The sequence below is a fragment of the Archocentrus centrarchus genome, chromosome 3, assembly GCF_007364275.1.
Source record: "Archocentrus centrarchus isolate MPI-CPG fArcCen1 chromosome 3, fArcCen1, whole genome shotgun sequence".
Lineage (NCBI taxonomy): Eukaryota > Metazoa > Chordata > Actinopteri > Cichliformes > Cichlidae > Archocentrus > Archocentrus centrarchus.
The window spans coordinates 15,735,627-15,759,987 of NC_044348.1; the positions used below are offsets into that span (position 1 = coordinate 15,735,627).

Below are 24,361 nucleotides of genomic sequence, written 5' to 3' on the forward strand. Positions count from 1 at the left end.
CAGGCTATCAAGTATGGGTGTAACACTATGCATATACCTCATGAAATGCATTTACACCCTTTGAGCGACAATTACTGTCAGAGGTCTATTTATGTCACCATACTTGCTCTCCTGGGACAAGCTCCACTTGGAAGGTTTTAATGCACCAGTTGCTGTCTATCAGCTATAGCATGCAGGTAGGGTAACCCTTGAAGCTTGCACAATCAGAATCTGTGACTTTGCTGCATACTCTAAACAAATCAACCTACCTGCCACTATGAAGTTCAAAACCAGATATCACAGACTGTACGTCAGGGGTGTCCAAACTTGCGGCCCGCGGGCCACATCCGGCCACGCCCACTTCCGGTCCGCGAATTGATGTCAAAAATAACATACAATTTGGCCCTTTAAGTTACTTTTTTGACATTTTGCTTAACCCTCTTAATTGGAGGGGAAGGCGAAATGTCAAAAAAGTAACTTAAAGGGCCAAATTGTATGTTATTTTTGACATCAATTCGCGGACCGGAAGTGGGCGTGGCCGGATGTGGCCCGCGGGCCGCAAGTTTGGACATCCCTGCGTGTACGTGAAAGATGGCCTTAGCTTCTGGACCTGAGAAGATAAGCAAATATGCACTCCCTCTAGTGGCCAGCAGGTGGCAGCTCCTAGTTTGGTTGTGTAGACGTCTGTGAGAAAACAGACGTCTAGGAGCCCAGTAAACACTTTCCCGGTGAATTTGTGGTCTTAATCGTTTTTTGAATACAACATACTGTTCAAATGTTATTCATGATGGTTCTAATTAGAGTCAAAATGCATCCCTACCTACAGAGGGGAGCCTGTTTGAACTTGTACCCTAATTGTTGGTCATGTGTACGCCTCTTTAGTCACCATTACTGTATATCATTTAGAACTGAAACTAAAAAAAAGGAAGAAAATTGAATTTTCATATAAAACAACAATTCCCATTTCTTGATGACTATCAAGGTTTGCCAGTATTTCCAGTAGGCAATAGGCTACCAGTGGTGGTGTAAGATCCCTTCAGTGTATTTCACAAGTCTCAAGTCAGCACAGGCAAATGCTGTAACTCAGCATGCTATTGAACAGACTGCTTATGAAGTCCCTGTGTCCCAGTTTGGCCAGAGGTCATATGCCAAGGGAAGCAAAATTGCTTGAACAAACAGGACGGGGGGGGGGGACTGCAATACATTATCAGAATGACATGAGGTCTTCCAGCTGCAGCCTTCATGCACCAAACGCCTCAAGTCTTCTGTTAGCAACTCCTTGAAACATAGATCTCTGCAGAAGACAGCAACTAATTAATCATGCTGAAGCTCTTTGGCCTGAGTGGGGACACGTCTTGGTTGGGAACTGTATGCACAGAATTGTGCAAAGGTTTTTAGGCACTTGAGATGTTTAGATTCATTCAGAAACATGCAGCCAGAGTCCTAAAAATTATCGTCAGCCATAACAAGTATAAGGAGACCTGCAACAGATGGTATGGGAACCCCACAGAGTCTTAATCTCATCACTGAAGGAGTGTAGGTTTACATAAGGAGGCAGAAGACAGTGAGATATCCTAAATCAATGATACTGTGTTGCACTCTATAACACTGCAACAACCAAGGGTTTGGCAGAAAGGAGGGAAAAGATTTAACCTTGCATTCAGGTAGCATCCTTCTATCCTCCTAACAGAACAGTTTAATTACTGCTGGTGAGGCAAAAGAGACACAGCCTCAGGCAAGTTTATTTCCTACTTCCACCATGAAGAGAAAGTAACATGCACTCTGCCAGCTGAAGACCTTCATTCACATGCAACGATGAATGACTTAACCTGTGCCCCCCCCCCCCCCCACACACACACACACACACAGTCTCAGATTTATACAAAACACTCAAGGGTGAAACAAAAAGTCTGGGCAGGAAATAGCTAGCATCTGCACAAGCTCACAGTTTACATTAAACTTTCATTTAAAATCAGACAGAAACTCTCTCTGCCTGCTTTCTCTCATTTTGTGATACTGAATGTGGCAGATCCCCACATGCACATTCATTTCAAAGAGTGCAAAGGTGTGCACACTCACAAATAGCAGTGCCACAGGTCAACTACTGCCTTGACTGGCAGGATATAGGCTATCACTCTGTTCACTATGTCAAAGAGTTAAGTGACAAAAATAATTAATGGCATTATTTTGGAAAACACGAATGCTTTACTCTTAAGAGTCTAGAAAACAAAGAGAAGCGTGATGCTCTCTGTAGAGGCGAGGAAAGCATGTCGAGATACAGTCTGCCTTGTGCGAGTAGAACATCCATCTGCCTGCTCGTTACATGTCTTCAAATCTTTACAGCTCCTCTAATTGAAATCACATGCTTCGAGTGCTCCAGGTTCTAATTTTGAACCGCAGATGAAAATAAATGACAGAATTCCTCATGTTCCACCAGGCTGCACTCTCATATTAAAACAAGTCATGCTTTCAAATACTGCCCCCCTGATAACTATAAAGAACCCCATCGGAGAGGATAATAGAACCCAGGCCTGAGAGGGAACATGCTAATTTGAACATCCGCTAGCACGACATGAGGGGGGACGAAGTCCAAAATCAACACCCGGCTTTTTATTTATTTATTTGTTTGTTCTTGGCCAGAAGCTGCACAAACCAAAACTTGTCCAAGCCCCCGGCACGTGCATGTATGTTTAAAAGCACGGCATATTACCAGTGCAATAAAGCACAACCTGTGTGTGGTGCAGCTCAACAGCACGGCCAAATTACAAAAAAACAAACAAAAACAAAAACACTACAATGAAATATTTTTGAGGTTACTGATGGAATTCAAGATACGTCTACATAATAACTTTTTAAATGCCTTCAGGGAGAAATTTATCAGGAACAATAAATATAGGCTAAACAGCCTTTATTAAGTGGTGATGGAGAGTTGTACATTCCAGTAATAATATTTAAAGTGCACAGATCTTATTTTAACTTACATACACACAAAAATGATTGTGAACTCTTAGGGGACAATTTTCTTATTAGAAAAACAAAAACAAAACAAAAAAAAAAAACAAGAAAACAAACTTTATACCTGCCAAAGAGTGCTTGTAAACTGACACCTCGATGCCAGCAAATTCTTCTCAGAGATTTATGGCAACTTCTAATCCATAAAAGAGCTTATTAAAAACAAAAGAAAAAAACAAAACAAACTGGCAAATATCAGTCAGACATAAAATCCTATAACTGTGCAGCAGAAAAGGAAAAGAAAAATGTGGCTATTCCTCCGATTTGTTGTATCCCTAAAATCTTACATTTTTAGCTTTAAACCTATTCATCCATAAGGTCTCTTTGTAGTTTGTAGCTAATTTTGAAAAGTGATTTGCTGGGCGAGAGATGAAGGCGTTCGGCGTGAAACATGATCACTTTTTGTTCAAATCTAATGAGTCTGCTTTAGTAATCTTAGGCCTTGATTATACTCCGTTGTGGACACGGACAGCTGGAGACCCGACGGGTAGTCACTCCTGTTATACTTCTTTGAAGTCTGCTTTGAAGTCCGCTGCCTGGGGTGCATGTGGATGAGTCCACGCAGTCCGTCACAAGACAAGCAAACACGGGGACATCAGCACGAACCTTCGCACTGACAGTCTGACGATGAGCTTTACGTCAATCGAACCCAAGTGGACCCTAGTGTACTACCAGAAAGTATAATCCCAGTTTAGTCAGCATTAGGGATGGGTACCGAAACCTGGTATTAAATGGGCACCAGGGCTAAATTATTAAAAGACCAGAGTATCGATAAGCTCCAACTGTATTCGTACTACTTTTGGAGAAATTAAGAAAACAGATTTATTATTGCTACATGAAAGTTATCTTTCACATTTTATCTGACCACCTTCACTACTGCTTAGACAATCTATGATGTATTTTTGCTATTCCCCATCTAGAAGAGAGCTCTCTCACTCCCTCTCCCTCTCAAAGGTTGCATGTGAGGGGTGGGGCAGCTCACTTTCTCTCACCTGCACACAGACCCTGGTCTGAGTGACAACAACGCACAGAACTAAATGCTCAAAAGCGTGGCTGCACTTTGCTTGAGTCAATTCTGACTAGTGGTCTTTGCAACAAGTGCAACAGGTCTTTTTGCTTGTAAAGGCAGAAACTCAAGCAATAATATTTAGTAAAAATCCATCACATTCAGATGGAAAAACCCCTTTTGATCCCCCACCTGTATCACTTTCTTGAAACACCAATAAAAGCCATAAAAAATAAACAGGATCGGCACCCAGGTGGCTTAGTGGTGAAGTTGGCGACCACGTGCATATGCCACGTTACGGTGCGGGCGGCACAAGTTCGAGTCCCGGCCTGTCGCCAGTTTGCCCGCATGTCTTCACCCCGTATCTTTCACCCATTTCCTCTCTCTCTCTACTAAGAATAAAGCCACTGTGGACAAAAATTAAATAAACAGGATCCATATGCATTCATTTGACCACATAATGTTATCTACAAATTAAATAGCTGAACTGTAAATCACTATTACAACTCAAAATTATGTTTTTCCTTCAAAATGGCACCAATAAGAACACTGTTAAAGTACCAGACTGATAAGCAGTACCACAAAGGCAGGCTGTACCATTAAAATCTTAATGACACTCATCCTTTTTCAGCTCATCAGTTTAGTCCAGCTAAGATAGCGCTGGACTAAACTGACAGCTGGACAGAGATGAGTGTCCAGTGCTATTGCACATTTGCATGCACTCTTATGAAATGCAAACAAAGTGCAAAAGATCTGAGTCTCCCTCAGTGAGAAATCTAAGAGGTGGCATAGAGGTGCTTTAAGACCGAGGCAAAGCCCAATCACTTTGTGGACAGCTCAAAAATGAGAATATTTGGATTATATATTGGTCCAATCCAAATATTCTAATGGTTCGATCCTGACTCTAGATCAGGTACTGGCAATAACGCGCTGATCTCTGGGATTTATGGCTGATCTAGGTTTACTTAACAGCAAACTACAACAGGACTAATGAAACAATGCTTTAGCTGCTCTCTTTCACAAAATACAAAATACAGATTTAAAAAAAATATACTGCTGTACTTTTTCAAGCACCAACTGGCACCATCACAATGACTTATTAATGTAGTGCTAAGGAAACCATTTCGTAAAGTCTTAACTTTATTAAGGTTCTCACAGCTCATTAAATCTTTTTTTTTTTTTTTTAAGGGAGCCTTAAATTCTGTAGCTACACACACACACACACACACGCACACAAAAATGTGAGACTTAGATCGAATGATCCTAATAATTTATTGCTCAGTTGTGTGATTTAGCACAATCTCAACAAGTGAAAAAAAACCAGAGGAAAAGTTGTTAGTCTTTCTTGATTAGCACAGATGTTTCTCCTCTTAGAACAAAAAAACTCAATTTATCTTTCTGATTTATCTTCCTGCTGTTACTGTTGATGAAATCAGCCAGCCGCTCATTTTACCATGTATGGAAAGGCCACCAGTGGACTCTGCCAGTTTACGTAACACGCACGTCAGCGTCTAACCTGATTTTGGCCCAGCCGCTCACACAGGTGCACTGTTCTGGAACTGATTCACAGGTATGGCTAATTCACTTTCTGTCACTTCAATATCACTACCTCAATTTAAGGAGAAAGTCCAGGCAAAAACCTAAAAAATACCATTTGCTTTAAGGTATTTCACTGAATACACAATCAATCATGTCTTCACATCCACTGACACTGTTTGAGCACAAGCTTTTTCCATCCAAAAGAGTTTAGGTTGAATGTACAGTCCTCCAGATGTGAGGGAGATATGGCTATGGTAGCAATCGTCTTTATTTAAAAAGTCAGTGTATGGCACAGCTCCAATTATCTGACAAGTACCACTGTCATAATCGCCCTGCCACTGTTACCTTGACAATAAACATGTTGCAGATTCTCAATTACAACTGAGCTGCAGTGTATGTAAATGTTTTAATGCAAATTCTGTAAAAGACCCAACAGTTCCTGTAACATCATCACAGGGAAGCTCAGTTTGACCTCAAAGTTGACCAAGATCCGGAAGCTAACTTGTTCTGGATGTTCTGTGTTCAAGATATGCAAAGAACTGAGCTGTGGTTTTGTTTGCATGGTGAAAGGGTACCAGAGATTAGAGAACTGCTGATGTCAATTAGCTGAATTCGGGACACTTAGATAGCTGAGGTACAAACATGTGAAAAGATAGACTCCCTTTAGGTCATGCCCAGGTCAAAAGCCAGGGAGAGGCGCTTTAGACAATTACAGTCAGGTGCAAAAGAAAGACTCTATGCAGTCCTGTGAAAAACTAAGTACACCCTTACTGTTTCCATAGAATTAAAAGGGTAAGTAGCAGCCAGGTGCTGCTAATCAAATGCACTTGATTAACTGGTCATCAGCAAGTGTGAAAGCAGATGTTTTGGCAGTTTGCTGGTCTGGAACATATATGTGTGTGTTAACACACACATATATGTGTGTGTTAACACAATACTGTAATCTTCCCATTGTGGATGTTCCAGCAAATTCACCCCAAGGTCAGATCGTGCAATAATCGGAAAAACTGCAAACAACTCAAGAGTGAAAACTCAAACTCTGTAGGTCCCAGATGGCATGTTAAATGTTAAAGTTCATGACAGCACAACTAAAAAAGAATGAACAAGTATGGTTTAATTGTAAGGGTTGCCAGGAGAAAGCCTGTTCTCTCTAAAAGAACATGGCAACACAGCTTATGCTTGCAAAGTTGCATGTGAACAAATGTCAAGACGTCTGGAGCAATGTCCTTTGGACAGATGAGAAAATGTAGATGTTTGGCCATAATGCACAGCACCACGTTTGGAGAAAACCAAACAGTGCATCAGCACAAATACCTCATACCAACTCTCAACCACAGTGTGGAGGGGTGGTGATTTTGGCTTTTTTGCAGCAACAGGACCCAGGCACCTTGCAGTCACTGAGTCGACCATGAACTCCTCTGTATACCAAAGTATTCTAGAGTCAAATGTGAAGCCATCTGTTTTGTCAGCCTTCCCTCTGCTCACAGTGTGAAAGCTTTGTTTTCCATCTCAAAGATTAAATTAGACCAGTTTCAATAATCCACAGACATATGGTCCCCAGTGGGTTTCTACAAATTAGTAAAAAAAAAAACATTAAATATACCAATCAGTCAAATTCTCACCACTTTCACTTAGCTCATGAAAAATAAAAGCTGTGCTGCTCACTTATATTAATGCCTTACTCGTGACTTAGTACATGTGGTATCAAGCAGTTTCACCCCCCCCAAAATGACTCCCTTTTCCAGCTTTCATCAAACAATTATTAGATGCAATTTTTTTTTTTTTTTTTTTTTTACAGCCCCTGGTTATATCTGTTGATATACTTCTATTGAGACTAGTCTGTTTATCACAATGTCAGTATATCCAGGCTGAATTTATTTAGGTTTAATACTGTATTAATTTCAATGTTTTACAGTATTTTGTGTTTATCCAGCTGTATCCTACCAACCTATTTTATCTGTCACATTACATTTACCCATAAAATGTCCCTGCTAAAATGCTTCCTGCCGTGAACTTTACCGTAATTTGCATAACCCTAGAAATCACAATGGTCTGATTGTTTAACACCTTTCAACAGGCTGCAACTGGGGTAACAGTAGCAAGTGGAGTTTCCCTACATATCAGTTTTGAACTTCAGCACAGAGGAAGGAACTCCCCCATTGTGGTTAGGGTTCTTTCCACCACAAAGTTTAATTCCAAATGAGGCGCTGCCAAATGTGGAGCTCAAAAGAAAACAATCAATGGAGGCAGCAAATCCAAGTGTAAAAGCAAAAGTGAGTCAATTCCACATCTGCCATCTTACTCAGCGCAAGAGCCATAAAGTCAAAACTTTGTTAACAAGCTGACTGTTGGTGATGAAAAATGTAAGGACTCGTAATCAGTGTGCAGGCCATCCAAATGTTTCTGCTAACAGGGATTTCAGGGTCACAGGACCGATGTCACAAATGCAAAAGTTAAAACTGACATTTTTAAATCAAGTAACCAAAACCAAAAAAATGGTAGATATTAAAACTGTAAAAGTGTAACCTGCAATTAAACATTCAGTTGCTTTAAATCCAGTTTATTTTTCTCAAAAATAACATCCAACACACTTCATTCTGTATAAATCTTGTCAACAACTGGCTGTTTTGTGTTCCCGTCATGCCCTCCCCAGAGTCCAGACCTCAAAATTATTGAAGCTAGTGTGGGATCATCTTGGCAGAGAACAGAACAAAAAGCAGCCAACATCCAAAGAAGAGCTTTGAATGTCCTTCAAGAAGCCTGGAAAACTATTCCTGAAGACTGCTTAAAGAAATGATAATAAAGCTGCCTCAGAGAGTTCAGGCTGTGTTGAAGAATAAAGGCAGTCACACCAAATATTGACTTTCAAGCTCATTAGAATTGTACAAACTCTGCTTTTGCCTTTTCACTGCATTTCAATTTATGTTTGCACATTTCAATATACCTCTGCACCTATTTCCCATTTTCGTAGCAAAATATAAAGAAATGAGTAACATGTATAAAGGTCCTGTTTGTTTTCTGTGATAAAATGTAATAAAAAAGAAAAGTCAATTGATTGTAACCAATATATGGATGGAAAAAAACATGTTCATCTTGAACAAATATAAAAGAAGCAAGGTTTCTGATCATTATTGATGTTTACTTAATAAAAAATATTAGAAATTAATAGAACAAATTAATCTCAGTCTACACAATGCATCAGCCACACTGAACAAACCTGCCTATACAAGAGGAGAGTGTTGCTGTTTGTGTTGAATTTGTACTGTTTCTTGCATTTGATGCGTGCATACTGTGTCCTCCTGTCCACCTTGGGTCCACACACAGTGCAGCTCTTTTTTTTTTTTTTTTCTTTTTTTTTTGTTGCTTCTGGACCTATAAACAGATTTTATATTTGGAACATCTCCTGATCAGGATGATTTTCTGGATGGGTTGAAAAAAAATTTAAAAGCAGATTTGATGTCCTGCACAAGAGTAACCGCCGAATCATTTCTGTCTTTAGTTTTTAGTACCGAGAACTGTGTCACTTTTTCCAAACTTAACTCGTCTTTTTCTCAAATTCCTGGTAAGAAAGTTTATGTTGCTATTAGAAAATGCTCCAGGAAAAGTGCTATATTTCATCCAGTCTCTAACAAGCAGTTACTGTGCGGGTATATGGAGAAGACAAGAAGCATAGTGCATGAGTCTAATAAAAAGGATCTGATCCTGTAAATGAAACTATGAACAGATCAAAACAAGCTTAACAACCACTGAAAAACAAGAAACGGTCTAATGACAAAGTTAAGTGAAAGTTTAGGGAGACGGCCATTAAAATAAACCAGAGAAGCATGAATATATGCTGTTTTCAGAGCATTTCCAACAAAATGAAATAAGTGAGCAAAGATAGGGGACGAAAACATGAACCTCTTAAATATTAAATTGACATTTTTTGTTAAAGAAAACTGTCCTTTATTACCAGCGTGCTTTCCTTGAGGGTAGGTTCAAAAGCCAGCACAAAAACAAAACACGCTCTGAAAGGTCCTAACAAAAAGTCAACTCATGGAAATTTTGGAAACCAAAACCTGGCACGAAATTATGGGTTTAGCTATTAAAGTAATACATTTTCCTCTACTTAAGTTTTTAAAACTTCCATACTACTACTACAAAAAAAACCAAACAGTCCTCTCCTATTTGCCAGGTTACAGCTTCTATATTCCACTATTAATAAATCTGGGAGTAACAATGTATTCTTGATAGAGATCAGTGAGACACACATATGGTGTCTATACCAACACTTTACTCTAAGAACCAGCTGACCATCATTTCCATTTGTGATATCAACCAGCCAACAACCAGCTACACCCGTGCTATCACTGACTTTCTAATCAGACACGTAGGTGAATAAAACCCAGATGAACTGTAAACACAATAGAACAGAACATGCAAAACGTTCTCAACTCTCCCACTCATGACACTGCAATACAAACACAACAATTCCTCAGAAGTCGCTTCAAATTAGTGAAAACATGTTACTAGATAAAAAACCATCACTTCAAACCATTTTCCTGGGATTGTCCTTATCCCGTCTGTATCTGACAACCAGACTTTATTTGTTCCTCTTAACCATGACTCAAGCCATAATCAGCTTCTATGTTCAGTAATATTGTGGTTATCATAATAAAGAGAAAATCCAAGTGGGGAAATAGTCTGGAATCTGAAGCTTTTCCCACTTATTGACTGACTCCATCTTTTATGCATGCCCCCAGTCCTTAACTGTACTGGGTAAAGGAAACAGCATCATTACTTGTTCCTCCTAAATCCGAGGTTCGACTGACAAGCAGGCTCTAATCTCAATTACCCTGAAATAGACCTTTCAAGGTAGTGGCAGAAGGTTTCCAGTGTGGTGGCCTCAGAATCCCATCTCTGCATTTTGCAGATGATGTGGACCTTGTGGCTTCACTGAGCAGTGACCTCCAGCTTGAGCTGGGGAGGTTTGCAGCCAAGTGCAAATCAGCAGAGATGAGAATTAGCACCTCCAAGTCTGAGACCATGGTTCTCAGCCAGAAAAGAGTTGTGTGCCTACTCTAGGTTGGGAAGGAGTTGTTGCCAGAAGTAGAGGAGTTTAAGTATCTACTTTTTCTATTACTGACAGTGCCTATGAGCTGTGAGTGACCAAAAGAATAAGACTGTGGATACAAAAAGCAGAAATGACCTTCCTCTGAGGGTGTCTGGGCTTTCCCAGTGATCAGGTGAGGAACTGAGTCATTTAAGAGGTGCTCAGAGTAGAGCCACTACTTCTCAAAAAGAGCCAGTTAAGGTGGTTTGGGCATCTAGGATGCCTCCTGGATGCCTCTTAGATGAGGTATATCAATTATGTTCTAACAGAAGGAGACTCTAGGACAGACCCAAATCACACTAGAGAGATTATGTCTCTTGGTTAGCTTGGGAGTGCCTTGGTATCTCCCCAGAGGAGCTGGAAGACGTGGCATCAAGGATGGAGGTCTGGGCAGCTCTGCTTAAACCGCTTTCCCCATGACCCAGACTAGGATAAATGGCCGAAAATGGATGGATGTGTAGGTTTATGTTACAAGTATGCCTGATAATCCCTGTATATTTGCATCTGTCTGGGTACAAATAGCATTAACATGTACTTAAAAGATATCTGCAGATGGAAGTATTTTGCTCTTATGGAAGTTGTTTTTTGTGTTTTTTTTTTTTGTTTTTTTTTTTTGCTGAAAGTTACATAAACCATTCCCCAAGTCCAGACTCAAAAATCCAGACCGTAGGGGTTGGGCTGTGTCTGTGAAACACATTCCAAGAGCAGTTTGATTCAATAAAAAGTGATGATAGCCCACCAATAAATTGTTTCAGAAAAGCAGCTGGGCAGATGCCTCTTTTTCACTTGGCAAATTGCAATTTATGGAGAACAGCAAGCCAGAGCATATATAAACCTTCGCCAGTAAAGTGAACCAGCGTCCTAATGCAAAAGGAAAAATACAGGATACAGTGCGGGTTCAATACAGGCTGCATCCATCAAACACAGTGCTTGCACATTCCAACTCATTCTTGAAAATAATTCCAGGGTTTATGGCTCATGACATTGGCCCCCAGGGAAACAGACTCAGGTCAGATTTCTAAAAGAGGAATCTGCCGGTCATATTCCTTGCTATCAGACTCACCATTGCACATAATTTTTATATATCCGAGGCACTTAAATGACAGCGTGCCAGCTATAGGTTCAACCGACAGCAACAAACGTTGGATGTAGAAGTTGCCAAAGTTCAGTGTTTTACTGCATGTTTTAAATCACTTCGGTCTGGTGGACCAAGCGCAATAATTTGACCATTAAAAGTGTGTCTTTCAACATATTTTTCTAAATGGGTCACTGGCCTCATAATGAAAATATCACAAAATTTCTGGCTGGATTTTATATTGACACTCAGGGGACACAGGAAAGAAATAAAAGAGCAATGTTAGCAAGTTAATGAAACTGGGTCATGCAATTTCAAGGAAAAACAAAAACAGACTGTAGTGACAAACAATACTACTCATGCTGCTGTACTGTAATCATTTTAGGGATAAATGCACTATACAGTATTGCAATTTCTACCTCACCTACTTGAATGCTGTCATCCAGAGAAAAGCTCCACTGCCACTAATAATATAACCTGTGTCTTTTGCCCCTCAATATTTATTGAACTTATGTCCTATTATTGCAATAATAATCAATACAACAATAATCCATAATAACAATACTTACATTATTTCCCATTTATTGGTATTTAGTTTTTTAAAGCTGAATTCTGATTTTACTACAAACTGTAATCCAGCCTATAGCTTAGCAGATTGCGTGCTCAGTGTTATTTCCAACTGATCCATCCATAGTAATCTAACAACGAGAAGTGGGTCAGGCCAGTGGAGCAAATGCCAGCACAGCGCAGGAGGGTTAATGAGGACCCACGTAGGGATCCCTGGTTTGAATTACTGAGCAAGGTGGCCAGGAAAAATCTGCCGTCTAGACGAACTGCTGCACATTACCGTGACAAGCATGCCTTCAACGAGCCAACCTTGTTCACTAAAGTCACCGCGGTGGCGAAGTCATCTGTTTATTTTCCTATCAAATCTTAAAGATGTTTTTATTTTCAGGTGCCGGAGAAAACCCCTGCAACTTACAAACGGGGACATCTCTGCAGGGCCGGCGTCCAAATCGTCACCTGATATGCTTCCCTGCACTTAGCAACACACAATGAAAGCTGAAAAATACAACTTCAGTAAGGAGCACAGGAATAGTTTTGTCCCCAAGAGAGGCTTACACATAGATCAGACATAATCAACCACAACAATCTGTGCTAGTGGACTTTTACTGCATGCTCCCTCCACAGTTGACTTCATCATTATCAGAGGCCAGGCAAGAAAAGACTTAACTCGTGGCCCCTGTGTCTTCATGTGGTAAGGCTGCCTGAATGTGAATCCATTCAGACTCCTCGGGTGATGCCAGGAACATTTTGTCCCCGGAGCACAAAATATTCATTTGTCAGTTGGCGCTGGGATGCACAGAGCCGATGAAAAGCACTGTTTACCTATTGTGCATAGCAAGATATGGTGACTGGGAGGATTCAACTGCTCAAGCCCCTCTCTAAAACACATGGCACTGGACGGATGCCACAGAACGGGCCAAGAAACTCTCTTTTGTTCCCTTGTGGCAGATTAACTGAATATTTTTTACTTTCTCCGGGCAGCTCATTATGCAATATTCTCACAGGATGCTTTAAAAAATAAAAGTGCATGATGAGCAGCAATAAACTGCATGAACTTTTAACAGTTTATGAAGTACCATTCATGGCATGTGCAGCCCGAACATGCGTGCAATGCCAAGATGTTTTCATCTGTTTATCTATGAATGCTTGGAAATGTGTGCAAAGCTGTTTCCTGTCTTGGATGAAAAGAATGTGAGGCTGGACCTGAGGCATGGCTTGTAAGTGGAAGCATGAGGAGCTTCCTGTCCCACAACAGCGGGAGGGAAGAGGAGGGATGAGGCTCTGGCTGAGAGCAGGCACAGCCTTTTGTCGCAGCTGTGTAGTTACGCCCATCATGAACCATTTCAGCGTTCTTCCGGCTAAATAAATAAATAAACAAAACAAATCACTGACAAGTGTGGCCGTAGGGGGTAAATACAGACCGGAAACAGAACACGCAGGACAGTCGAGATGCAACATCCCACCACCACCCAACTTGAACCCACATAAAAAATAAAAAAAAATCCAAAACATTGAAGCAAACACTGACTACCAATAGCAACCCTGACCTGGCTTGAGTAAGCAAACAAATATGACAAAGGAGGAGCTAGGTTTGGTCTTATATGGCTAAATGTGAGCAGTATTAAAGTGTGCCCCATTAGTTGGGAGCGTTGTTAGCCCCCAGACCTGACAAGAAGATCACGATCAACAGGACAGGATGTGACAGATTTTGAATCCACGAAAAGTTTCAGCTGATCCAAGTCAAATATCCCAACTCCTCGTGTGTAAACATCCACTGTGACTTAACACCAGGCGTGTGCTTTCTGTGTAAACACCCGCCCGCCGGATCGTACTGAGCGTGTGGCCGGTTAGGAGGAGAAAAATAGAGAGGAGGGGAGAAAAAGTGTTTCCCAGTCTCGCCTAGTAGCCTTGTGGCTAAGCTAGCGCAAAAGCTATCTAGCATCAACATCATCGCACACACTGACTGACGGCCTGGACGTAAACCTCAGCTCCGCGGCTCGATATGCGAGCCGCTTCGCCGCCAAACTTACCGGCTTTCTCCTGATCGTATCCCACGACAATGAAATAGTCAGCCAATCTAGCCATGTCTGCTGCTTTTCCCGAGATATACCAACACAATTCAGCATTTTTCCTTCTTCCAAAGCACAGCCATGTTTGACAGAAGGAGTGTCACTGCGCTTGCGTGCAGGAGCGGGATACATCCATGGGCGTGGGGCCTGTCGAGTTTACAAATAGAGTACTGTGCCCCAACAGAGCCTCTTTCTGACCCTAAAGCACAGGATCTTTTTATATCGAGGACAGACAAACCTACAGTCCCCAGACCAGAAGAATACTATATTTTACTGTAACTGTGTGAAATATAGTACATTTATTTTTACTTATACAGGCCAAAATCACAGCACGAGTCATCTCAAGCACTTGTAAGTAATATACAATAGAAAGAAAACCAAGAGTTATAATAGGGATTTTGATCTGTATCATTACTGTGCTTGCTAGAGACCCTGTAAGGAGATGCTCCAAAATACTAAGATGACTAAAACATACTTGCAGTAATGGTAGGTGACTATAAGAAACTTTCACTGAGTAATGTAAAATATTTGCATCAGTTTTATATCATATGGTTATATCACAATATGTTGATTCATATGCAAACTATGCTCTTTTTTAGATCACTGCAATGTATTATTAAGGTTTTGGTGGAAATATCTTCTAACCAGTGGGCTGTGCACAAGTCCTCAATTATAAACTGCACATCAGCCACTAGTCAGGTCTGTCTGAAGCTGCGTGAAGTTAAAATCTCTGGCTCACACACCACAGCAAGCTCTGTGGGTCGTTTTGACTGTTGGGTTTTCTCTGTAATCCTTCTATGGTCTTTACCTTACAATATAAAGGCCGCTGTTTGTTGTGATTTGGCACTATGTAAATAAAACTGAATTGATGTTCTGATTCATTTTTACTCTTTATGTTACAAAGTTACTCCAACTGCAAAAAAATCAAATCACCATACAGGAACTATTCCATAGACTCACAAATTTAATGTAACATTTCAATTTTCCTTATTCGTTTTTGTTGTTGTTATTGTTTTGTTTAATAAGCTGGATGCGATTGTGATCCGACAGGGAAAGGTGTTGTGGTTTGTGCAAAATATTTAATATTCATGACAAAAAAGCAAAAAGCCGAGTAGCACGTGGCGATGTGTAATATGTGTGTGAGAGAGATACAAATCCACCACCGCCAGCTGTCAACAATAGCAGGAATACAGCAGGCAATTTCCTCTTGCTCTCTCTTTTTTTTCTGCTACTCTTCATCTGCCTTTTTGTTTGCTAGAAAAATTACACTGGTAGTCAAAGAGTCGAGGCTATGGCAAAACATATAAATACAGACCCGCTTTTTTCATATAGTGTTTATCACAGGGGACCTCCCACACGACACAATTTTCTAGGTTAAAAAAATTATGACTCATCTTTGAATTTTGTGCCTTTGGGGGTGACAGCCCCCCCAGCATACCAACTATTGCTCAGCTTTCCTGCCACACAGACCTACTCATGTGTTAAGTATATGGTTGTACAAAAACTGTCGGTCATCCAACCAGGGCAACATCACAAAGAACTTTCAAAAGATTGCTATATAAGGACCCGAGAAGCACCAGAAGAGTTTTGTTGTCATGATTGCACCATCTCTTGTTGTAAACTCTGCTAAGGGGATTATTTGTCTGCTGGAGGCAATTATCATTACAAAGTGCTTGCAAAACATTTGGTGGTTTACAGCACATGTGTTTGTCATTTATGTATTTTTTGAGTTTGAAATGTGACACCAAAGAATGAGGTCGTCTGAGATATAAATAAACAAAGAAAGTTTGTAATTATAATGAGATATGTATTATAGGATGCTGAGACGCTACAGGGGAATTTCAAGCATTACGCTACGCTGTCTTTAATCCACTTAGCGTTTCTTCCCCTTAATTGAAAGTGAAACAAAACTCAAAAGTGAAAGAAATCCTTGGACCTGTTCTGCTGTGATAATTTACACCATACCCAGTGCCTCTGGAAATTTCTACACTGGAATTTCTTTTCTGAACAAAAAGAAGGAAAATGTTTTAATACCTGGTATTTACAGCATTTCATACATTTCAGAGAACAAGGGTGTATGATTTCAATATTCTTGCTGTGTTTCTTGGGTGTGTATTACCTCTATATAACAATATGCTCATCCCAAATACAGACATATACTAGCTGTGGGTCAGTGAGATGAGATAAAGTTTCAGCCTCCTCAGCTGGTTATTTTTTATTTTTTTGTGATCTTTTTTCCCTCCCTAAGGGGCTCATAATAAGCATCTTTCTCAAGAATCCCACTCACAGTTTTGTTTTTCCAAGCTGTGATTTGAAACATCTTCCCGTGTGTTCATGTAAAAGGTGCCACATGAAAGTTCTGAGTCATAATGTAAGAAAAATATGAGGTGGGGTGGGGTTGATATCCTGTGAGACATGCAGACAGCATTGATGGCTCTGCCAGTATCACCCAAAAGCTTCTCCTCTGTGCATTCCTAAGGTGAAGAGTGAGCTGAAATCGCTTATACACTATAACAGAAACAAATCAGCAGGATTATTTTAAGAATGCCCGAGTCAATATTGTTCATACATGACAGTTCATTTTCTGACTTTATTTGTAAGTAATTGTAAAATTCCAGTTCACATTAATCCAAATATCAAAATAAATTCACAGGAAGCTCATAGTCAAATAGTTGCCTTGTACAAACAAACACATAGAGCATATTCTGTTTATAGTCAGGGATACTTATAATATTTAATAAATTACTCAATTCAGTGTCTCTTTCAGCATCTCAATTCATCATCCAGTACATTTTCAAGCTGACATCGAACTTCACTGCATCAGGGAGTGCCCTGAGAAACAGACCGAGGAAGCATTCCTTAAATTTCGCTATAAACAATTAACCCCTTGGACTGAAAGGAACATTAACAAAAACTATATCCATCTGACCTTAAAGTTAAGATATTATAACTAAGTTCAAATATTACAGCCACAAAGGAAAAGGCTGAAACATTTTCTTTCTGTGATTAACACCCACTATAGGAAACAGTCAGCTGACATGAACATGTTGTACTCTTACTGGGACGGTGACTTCACTATTTGACTTGTATAAATAATGATCACCCATTTGCCGACATTATATGCACATACAAATTCAAAACAACATTCTGTAATAATTTTCAGACCCATGCTGGAGTGTAAAAAAAAAAAAAAAAGAACAATGAAAAAAAAGGTTAGTGCTATGACTCACTGAAAGCATGAAAAAAAAAAATACAATGACAGCTTTGAACTCCAAAAATTCCTCTAATTCCTTATGACTGATTTGCATTCCTGAAGTTTTAATTGTCGTTGTACATGAGCAACAGCACAGCAGTAATGGACTGGATTGGGTGGAGGTGGAGTGGCGGTGGGGGGGGGGGTGGGGGGGGATGTGTGTCAGTCAATTAGCCCCTCCCACCACCTCGCGCATAAAGGCTCCCTGTCTGGAGTGTAGGAACTATTAGCAGAGTGACACAGCTGCCTTACAGAACTAGTAGCAATCTCAAGAAACCTGTGGAGTACTCTTTCCCAGCTGATTCTGGAGGAAGAAGAGCTTTCTCATCCAGCTAAACGTCAGAGAATATCAGGTCTGTGCACTTTCCTTTAAAATAGGCATTGCTGTAATTTGCTGTGCCACCAGCTGATGGCTTTATCCTTGCTTTTTTGAGGTCAGGGCACAAGTGTAGAGACATGAACAGGTTATCTGTCTGGTTATATAAGCAGTTCAGCTCTTAATGTGTGAGGCTGTTAAGGAGTTGCCTTCAAGGTGCAAAGCCTCCAACAGAGGCACTGTGTTGTTTATTGGTTGCACATAATTTTGCGGTTTTGTTCTGTTTAATCAGGTGACTAAGTTCAATTACATTTGTTTGTGAACTATTTTGGCGCCCTTATTGGTAGACTGTGTCCTTCACAGAACTGGCCAGGGGCCCAGAGCATGGTTGTAGGTTTACTTAGCCCAGCAAAATCTGACCTTAGTTTAACTTTCTAAATAAATGAATGATATGTGCAAATAACTTGGCTTTTGGACTCTTGTGTAAGCAATCACAATTATAGCAGTATGACAGAGTCTTGCATGGATTGAGGGACAGCAGGACAATTGTATAGTTAAATATATATAAATATTTATTTATTTTTTTTAATCACAAATAACTAACTATCAAATGTTTTCTCTTCTCCAAACAGGAGCCAACATGAAATTGATCTTCCAGTCCTTCTTCTGCTGCTGTTTGCTGGCAACAGTAGCACACTGTGTGGAACTTGAAGTGAATGATGAGTTGAAAAAGAAGTGAGTTAACTGAGGAGTGATTCATTTATTAGTCAAATAATGTTTTCAACTGATACAAGGTGTGACTGTCAGTATGCTGAATTATCTATTTTGGACTAATGGAATTTTTTTTCCTCCTCTGACAGGCTAAACATGTGGCTAGGGAGCAGATTGAGGCGAGATCTTGACAGCATATCAGTAGAGAAGACAGCAGAGTCTGAGCACCTTGTCAGACCAGAAGATATCAGGGATACTCTGCTGCCACATTCCAGGTAAGATCATGCGATTCTGAAAATCTATCACTACTTGGTATCTTTTATTATAATTTAAATGTATTATGCATGTATTAGAATTATATAAAATATATATATAAATTTAACAACTCAGGATTGAACAGTATAGACTCATGTCCTCTCCCTTTGTCCTTCAGCACTGACATCCATGTCCGAACCAAGAGGTCTATAAATTCAGGCTGTTCCCTGGGCACCTGTGCAGTGCACGACCTGGCACATCGTCTGCACCAGATCGGTAACAAGATCAGGAGCGGGAATGTCCCTGCCCACAAGATGAGCCCGCACGGATACGGCCGGAGGCGTCGATCTCTCCCAGCACACAGAGTCACACTGAGGCTAGAGCAGGGCAGGCTGAGGCCCGTGTGGAGCACAACTGACTCTCAAGTTCACAAGCTCGAGGCTCTCCTCAGACAGACATGAGAGCCACTTTGCAAGAAGAGTTGGGAACAAAAGCAAGGGAGAAGCTAAGAGTTAGTGTCTGCTCTGTTCTAAAATTCTTGAAGTGCCTCGGACTCCAGCCAAGTATTCTACGGCACATTTGTTCCAGGCATGAGGATTGAGTCAGTGAATCAGAGCAAAACTGGCTGGAGCTGAGTTTTGTCCAAAGGCTGAGCCTTGCAGTGAGCTCAGCAATGTACAACTTGCAAAGAAAAAAAAAACAAAAAACTGCAGCTGCTTATAGACACTGGATGGCACAGCGTGGAGCAAACTACAGGTGCTGCTCTCTGCACAGCAGAGGAAAAGGAAGAGTGCTAATACCTGGCAAAGTGGACTCATCCTCTGGCTTAAAGAGGGAAAACTCTTCTAACATTTTGGGACTTAACACACTTATTCCTCAAGGCCAGGACTTTGATAAGTGCTATCCTTTAAGGATTTGTGCCATCATGTTCCATGAAACTGTCAGTACTTGTCTGCACTTTTCCATTTGGACTTAAAGTCAAATGAATCATCAGGAAAAGACATCTTCAACACAATGCCAAACGGGAAGATAGGCTCCAGAGCTCTAAAGTTATCAGTTTATATCAAGTTTTGGACACTGTATAAGGGAAAAATGCCTTAGATTATGTGAGATATGTGCCAGTCCATAATGGATTGAAATATACTTGAAAATGTTATTGTTTGTACAAAAACAAGTGCAATCTATATTGTTTTTATTGCAGGTATGTGTATATATGAATTCCTTTATTTAAATATTACATAGAGTTACAGTAAAGTACTTATACAGATAGAACTATTTTTGTACAGGAAGAAATATATATGGGCATTGTAGCTATTTGTCATTACTCTTCCAAACTGTGGTAATAGGATATCTGTTTTATAGGTATATTATATATTTGTAAATGTGTTCTATTTTATTTGTGTCAAAGCAATAATATTGTCATTCAATAAACATTTTGCATACAAAATCTAAACCTTGCTCAGATCTCCTTTGTTTTTACTTTTGGCTCGTGGAAATTCAAAGTGGTACTCTATTGTCTGGGGGCACACTGTTACATCAAAACAAAAAGCACCTGGACTCTGTTAAGCATTTAAAGGTTCTCATTAGAGCCCCCTCCCTTCTCCCACTACATCCCCCTACTTATGATCCCACTCAAAAAAGGGCAGACAGGTTGCCAGGCACATTCCTGCTAGGTTCAGCTCACATTTGCTGGCTCACCCCACACCACAGAGCAGCCCTGAAGACATTGGAGGAGGCTGAGGCTTTGGCTACATCTGTGTTCAATGGAAGATGGTTGGGATACAAGTCGACTGATGCGGGGGGTTCCGGTCTAACATTCCTTCCATATCATCCCAAAAACTACTCAATGTGCCAATCAAAACCTTCCCATTGAAGAACCCCCAAAGAGGATCATATTTTCACACCTTGTACACCACTTAATGTATACAGAAGTATTTACAATGTAATATGCACTTTTTAACACCACTATAGGATAATATAGAACCCATACCATTTTGTATCAGCTCAAAGATCATTAGTACTCTTTAACTGTAATTAGAAATGAGATGGTTTCTGCTTTTAATTTAGTGGAAATGCCTATTACAGCTGTTCAAAGTGCAGGTAGAAACGAATGAGGGTCAGAGCTGTATTATGTGTCCTCTATTGCCATCTAGAGCGAATCGATGGCTATAACTGCAATATTATGGTTTAATTTAATAGTTTCAATTGGTATAATTTATTCACTCAGGTTATTCTGTTGAATTAATTTGTTTTTTTAAAAGAAAATCAGCTACAATGTTGGGTGAGGACCTTCCTTGTACTGTATTACAGTGTTGGATTACAAATTTAAGTTCTGCACATACCTATCATGTACATTTACTTTTTTTTACTTTTTTTTTTTTTTTTTACAGTTTGTGTTCGTTTTAAAAGCTGTTGTTTGTATTTGACTGATTTAGATTTGATTTCTATTTCTGTAATACATCCAGTGATACATTTAATCTGCAAAATATCCAATAGCTAAAGACAAAACCTGCACCACAAAAAACAGAATAGCAAGAGACCAACACATAGTGTAATAAAACTGAAGCAAAGCAAATGTGCCATCTAGTGGCAAATTCAATTAAATTAAATGTATTTTAATTTTGGGACTTAAGTTCCAAGACAAAATGAAAAACCTGCAGGAAGTAAAATTGTGCAGTTTCTCATCACTGCAAAATCACTCTAACAATAGAATGAATGCATCTACACAGTGTACTTTCTAACTGTGTAAAGGTGTCACTCCTTCAGTAAGCCAATCAGCTGGTGACGCCAGAGACAAAAAGTCACTGGCGTCACCAGTCTGACAGTGGCATGGTGATAGCATCAGCAAACTGATGAGTGTAGCTCAGCAGGTAAAAAGCAAACAAACAAAACCTACACACATGGCGTTACTATTAAAAGAAAGAGCTATCATGAAGGTTATTTTAGGACCGGCTTGATGTCATCTAAGATCCATTCACCATTTAAACTTTAATGCCAAAATGCAAATGAGTTAAAAAGGATCATCTGGAAAATACTGTCGAGACCTATGATAGCAATGAGATCGCTTACTTACATTCTTTGAGGTACTGCTGAGAGGAGATGAGGCAGTTGAATACTCAGTCTGACAATACTAATGTCAGTCAAAATGATACAGGTCCAACACTAAGAATCAGGCCTCTGAAACCAAGTCTAAAAGTATCTTGACAACTTGACCTGAGAGGATTAGCCTTATAATCACCACCACTGTCAGTCTAAATCTGGGACTGGACTTGCTTGTGGCTACACCAGTAAATCTGAGTCCTCTTATGAGGCGATGTGAGGATTTGTGCAGTATCCATGCATAACTTACACTCAATACCCACTTTATTAGGTGCACCTGCGCAACTGCTTGTTAATGCAAGTATCTAATCAGCCAATCACTTGGCAAAACTCAATGCATTTAGGTATGCAAACTGATTCTCTTAGCACACTTTGAGCCCCGCAGTACCAACTCACCATCATTTTAAACTCCACATCCTACCTGAATATTGTTACTGATTATGTCCACTGCTTTATGACCACAGTATACCCGTCTTCTGATGGCTGCTTCCAGCGGGATAACGCACTGTGTCACAAAGCTCAAATCATCTCATCTTCTTGAACATGGCAGTGAGTTCACTGCACTCAAATGCCCTCCACATTTACCAGATCTCAGTCCAATAGAGGACCTTTGGGATGTGGTGGAACAGGAGATTCACTTCATGGATGCACAGACTGTGTGATGCTATCATGTCATTATTGACCAAAATATCTGAATAATGTTTTCAGCATCTTGTTGAATCTGTGCTATGAAGAATTATGCCACGAGTAATACCGTTGAGGTGGCTGAACTACAACTTTCTGTACACTAATTAAGAAACTGAAATTACAGAGAAAGAAGTCAATGCAGAATTTTAGGCTTCAAAAAAAGGGCCTCTTTTAGTGAAAACTGTTACTTTAGTTATAATCCACTGTTTATCTTATCCAGTGGTTCTCCAGCTGCGGTGTCGGTCACCATGGGCAGGTCAAAGAACCCCTGAAAGGAGGACTTTGAGTGTGATATATGTGGGGGAAATAAACAATGCCATGCTGACATTTACAGATGTTTCTAAAATGTAACTGTTATCTTTTTTTGATTGTCAGTGATAGATAAAAAGTATGGGATTGAGGCTGTAAATGTTTTTCCAGCTCCTGGTGGTAGGCAGGGGGGGGGGACACATAATTATGAACATAATGAACATAATTATTACTACACTAACACTGGCTGATAAAGGAGTGAAAGAACCAATGGCAGAGTTCAGCATTTGATTTAGCTGCTATCCTTGTGTTAAGTTTTGGCCACGAAAGAGTTAAGGATGGAGTGATGTGAGCTGCAGGCTGGTGGAAGAGAAATCAAATACTTTCTCAACAACAAGAGCACAGCATGACTTAGATGTTTCTCTAAGAGACCTTGTGCCTGGTTGGAACACACTTCAGAGACAGCAGAGCCTGAGGAGGTGAGTGCACTTATTTGACATATTATCTATCATATTATCTAGCAGCAGTAATGACCTCAGTTATGAAGAATAGAAGGCAAAACTCACTTTAAGTCTCTTTCTATGTCTTCACATTTGCATTATTCTTGTATATATATATATATATATATGCTAAATTTGTGTGTGCAACTTTGTAAGTGGTACGTAATTAATTTCTGTGTACCCATATCCAAACCTATTCACTGGGTCATTAGAAAAATACACATATAGACTTACTGGAAAGTCTATCTGACAAGTGTTACAGAGTAGCTGTAAGGATAGCTGTTTGACATTGGCAACTGAGTGCTCTGTTTTTTTATCTTTACAGTTTTCCAGGCCCTGGCCACTAAGAAAAATGAGAAGAGAAGACACACCACTTTTAAAGCAGCACTCAAATCCCTGCTTAGGAAAGAGTGAGCCCTTTTATTTTTTCCCCTCTCTCATGACTATCTTTCTCTGTAACGTGCAAATGGCTTTCTCTTGTGCTGTTGACCTCTCTGTCAGATATGATTTTGACAAAGAACCAATTTGGGGGCCGGCCACAGCAGTGAGGTGTCTGAGAAACATAAAAAACAAACAAACAGAAAAAAGACAAGATAAAGGCAGCAGAACACAGCGAGCGGGATCTAAGATAGGCATATGAGTGCTCTGTTAATGGCCTCATGAAGCCTCCTAGGGGACTTACACAGTTAGTGGGAGATGATATGAGTTTCCATATTACAGTGCACTTAAATCAGGCTCACAAATACGATGGTGCACAGACCCACATTAGCACAGTCCACATTGAGAACCATTAAAGTACTCTCCACATTAGTGTCTAACAATGCTTTCTGCCAGCCAACATCACTCTCAGTTTTCTGATCCAATGTTTCCAGACAGACAATCTGAAAGGCTCCTATGATGCTGAACAAAATGTTTTCCTGAGCCGGAGAGTCATAAATATAGACTGAAAACA

At 40.1% G+C, this 24,361-nt stretch overlaps 2 protein-coding genes across 2 annotated transcripts in view; one reads left to right on the forward strand and one right to left on the reverse strand.

The window, feature by feature from the left end:
- sbf2 (SET binding factor 2) overlaps positions 1 to 14,432 on the reverse strand; it is a 105,755-nt gene extending 91,323 nt beyond the window's left edge. Inside the window, exon 1 of the mRNA XM_030721929.1 lies at positions 14,301 to 14,432. Within this exon, the coding sequence (XP_030577789.1) occupies positions 14,301 to 14,355 (55 nt within the window). The 5' untranslated portion in view covers positions 14,356 to 14,432. The remainder of the gene's footprint in view (positions 1 to 14,300) is intronic.
- A 3,381-nt stretch (positions 14,433 to 17,813) lies between these two features.
- On the forward strand, positions 17,814 to 19,594 carry adma (adrenomedullin a). Its single transcript, XM_030723633.1, has 4 exons — positions 17,814 to 17,945; positions 18,541 to 18,643; positions 18,769 to 18,894; positions 19,053 to 19,594. Exons 2-4 carry the CDS (start codon positions 18,549 to 18,551, stop codon positions 19,333 to 19,335), a joined length of 504 nt encoding a protein of 167 aa, XP_030579493.1. The 5' UTR covers positions 17,814 to 17,945; positions 18,541 to 18,548; the 3' UTR covers positions 19,336 to 19,594.
- The last annotated feature ends 4,767 nt before the right edge of the window (positions 19,595 to 24,361 follow it).

What these genes read in the sequence shown, in the direction of transcription:
- adma (XM_030723633.1), top strand. Translation starts at nt 18,549, where the DNA reads ATGAAATTGATCTTCCAGTCCTTCTTCTGCTGCTGTTTGCTGGCAACA. An exon ending in AATGATGAGTTGAAAAAGAA is followed by an intron (nt 18,644 to 18,768) that starts GTGAGTTAACTG and finishes CTCCTCTGACAG; the next exon opens with GCTAAACATGTGGCTAGGGA. An exon ending in ACTCTGCTGCCACATTCCAG is followed by an intron (nt 18,895 to 19,052) that starts GTAAGATCATGC and finishes TTTGTCCTTCAG; the next exon opens with CACTGACATCCATGTCCGAA.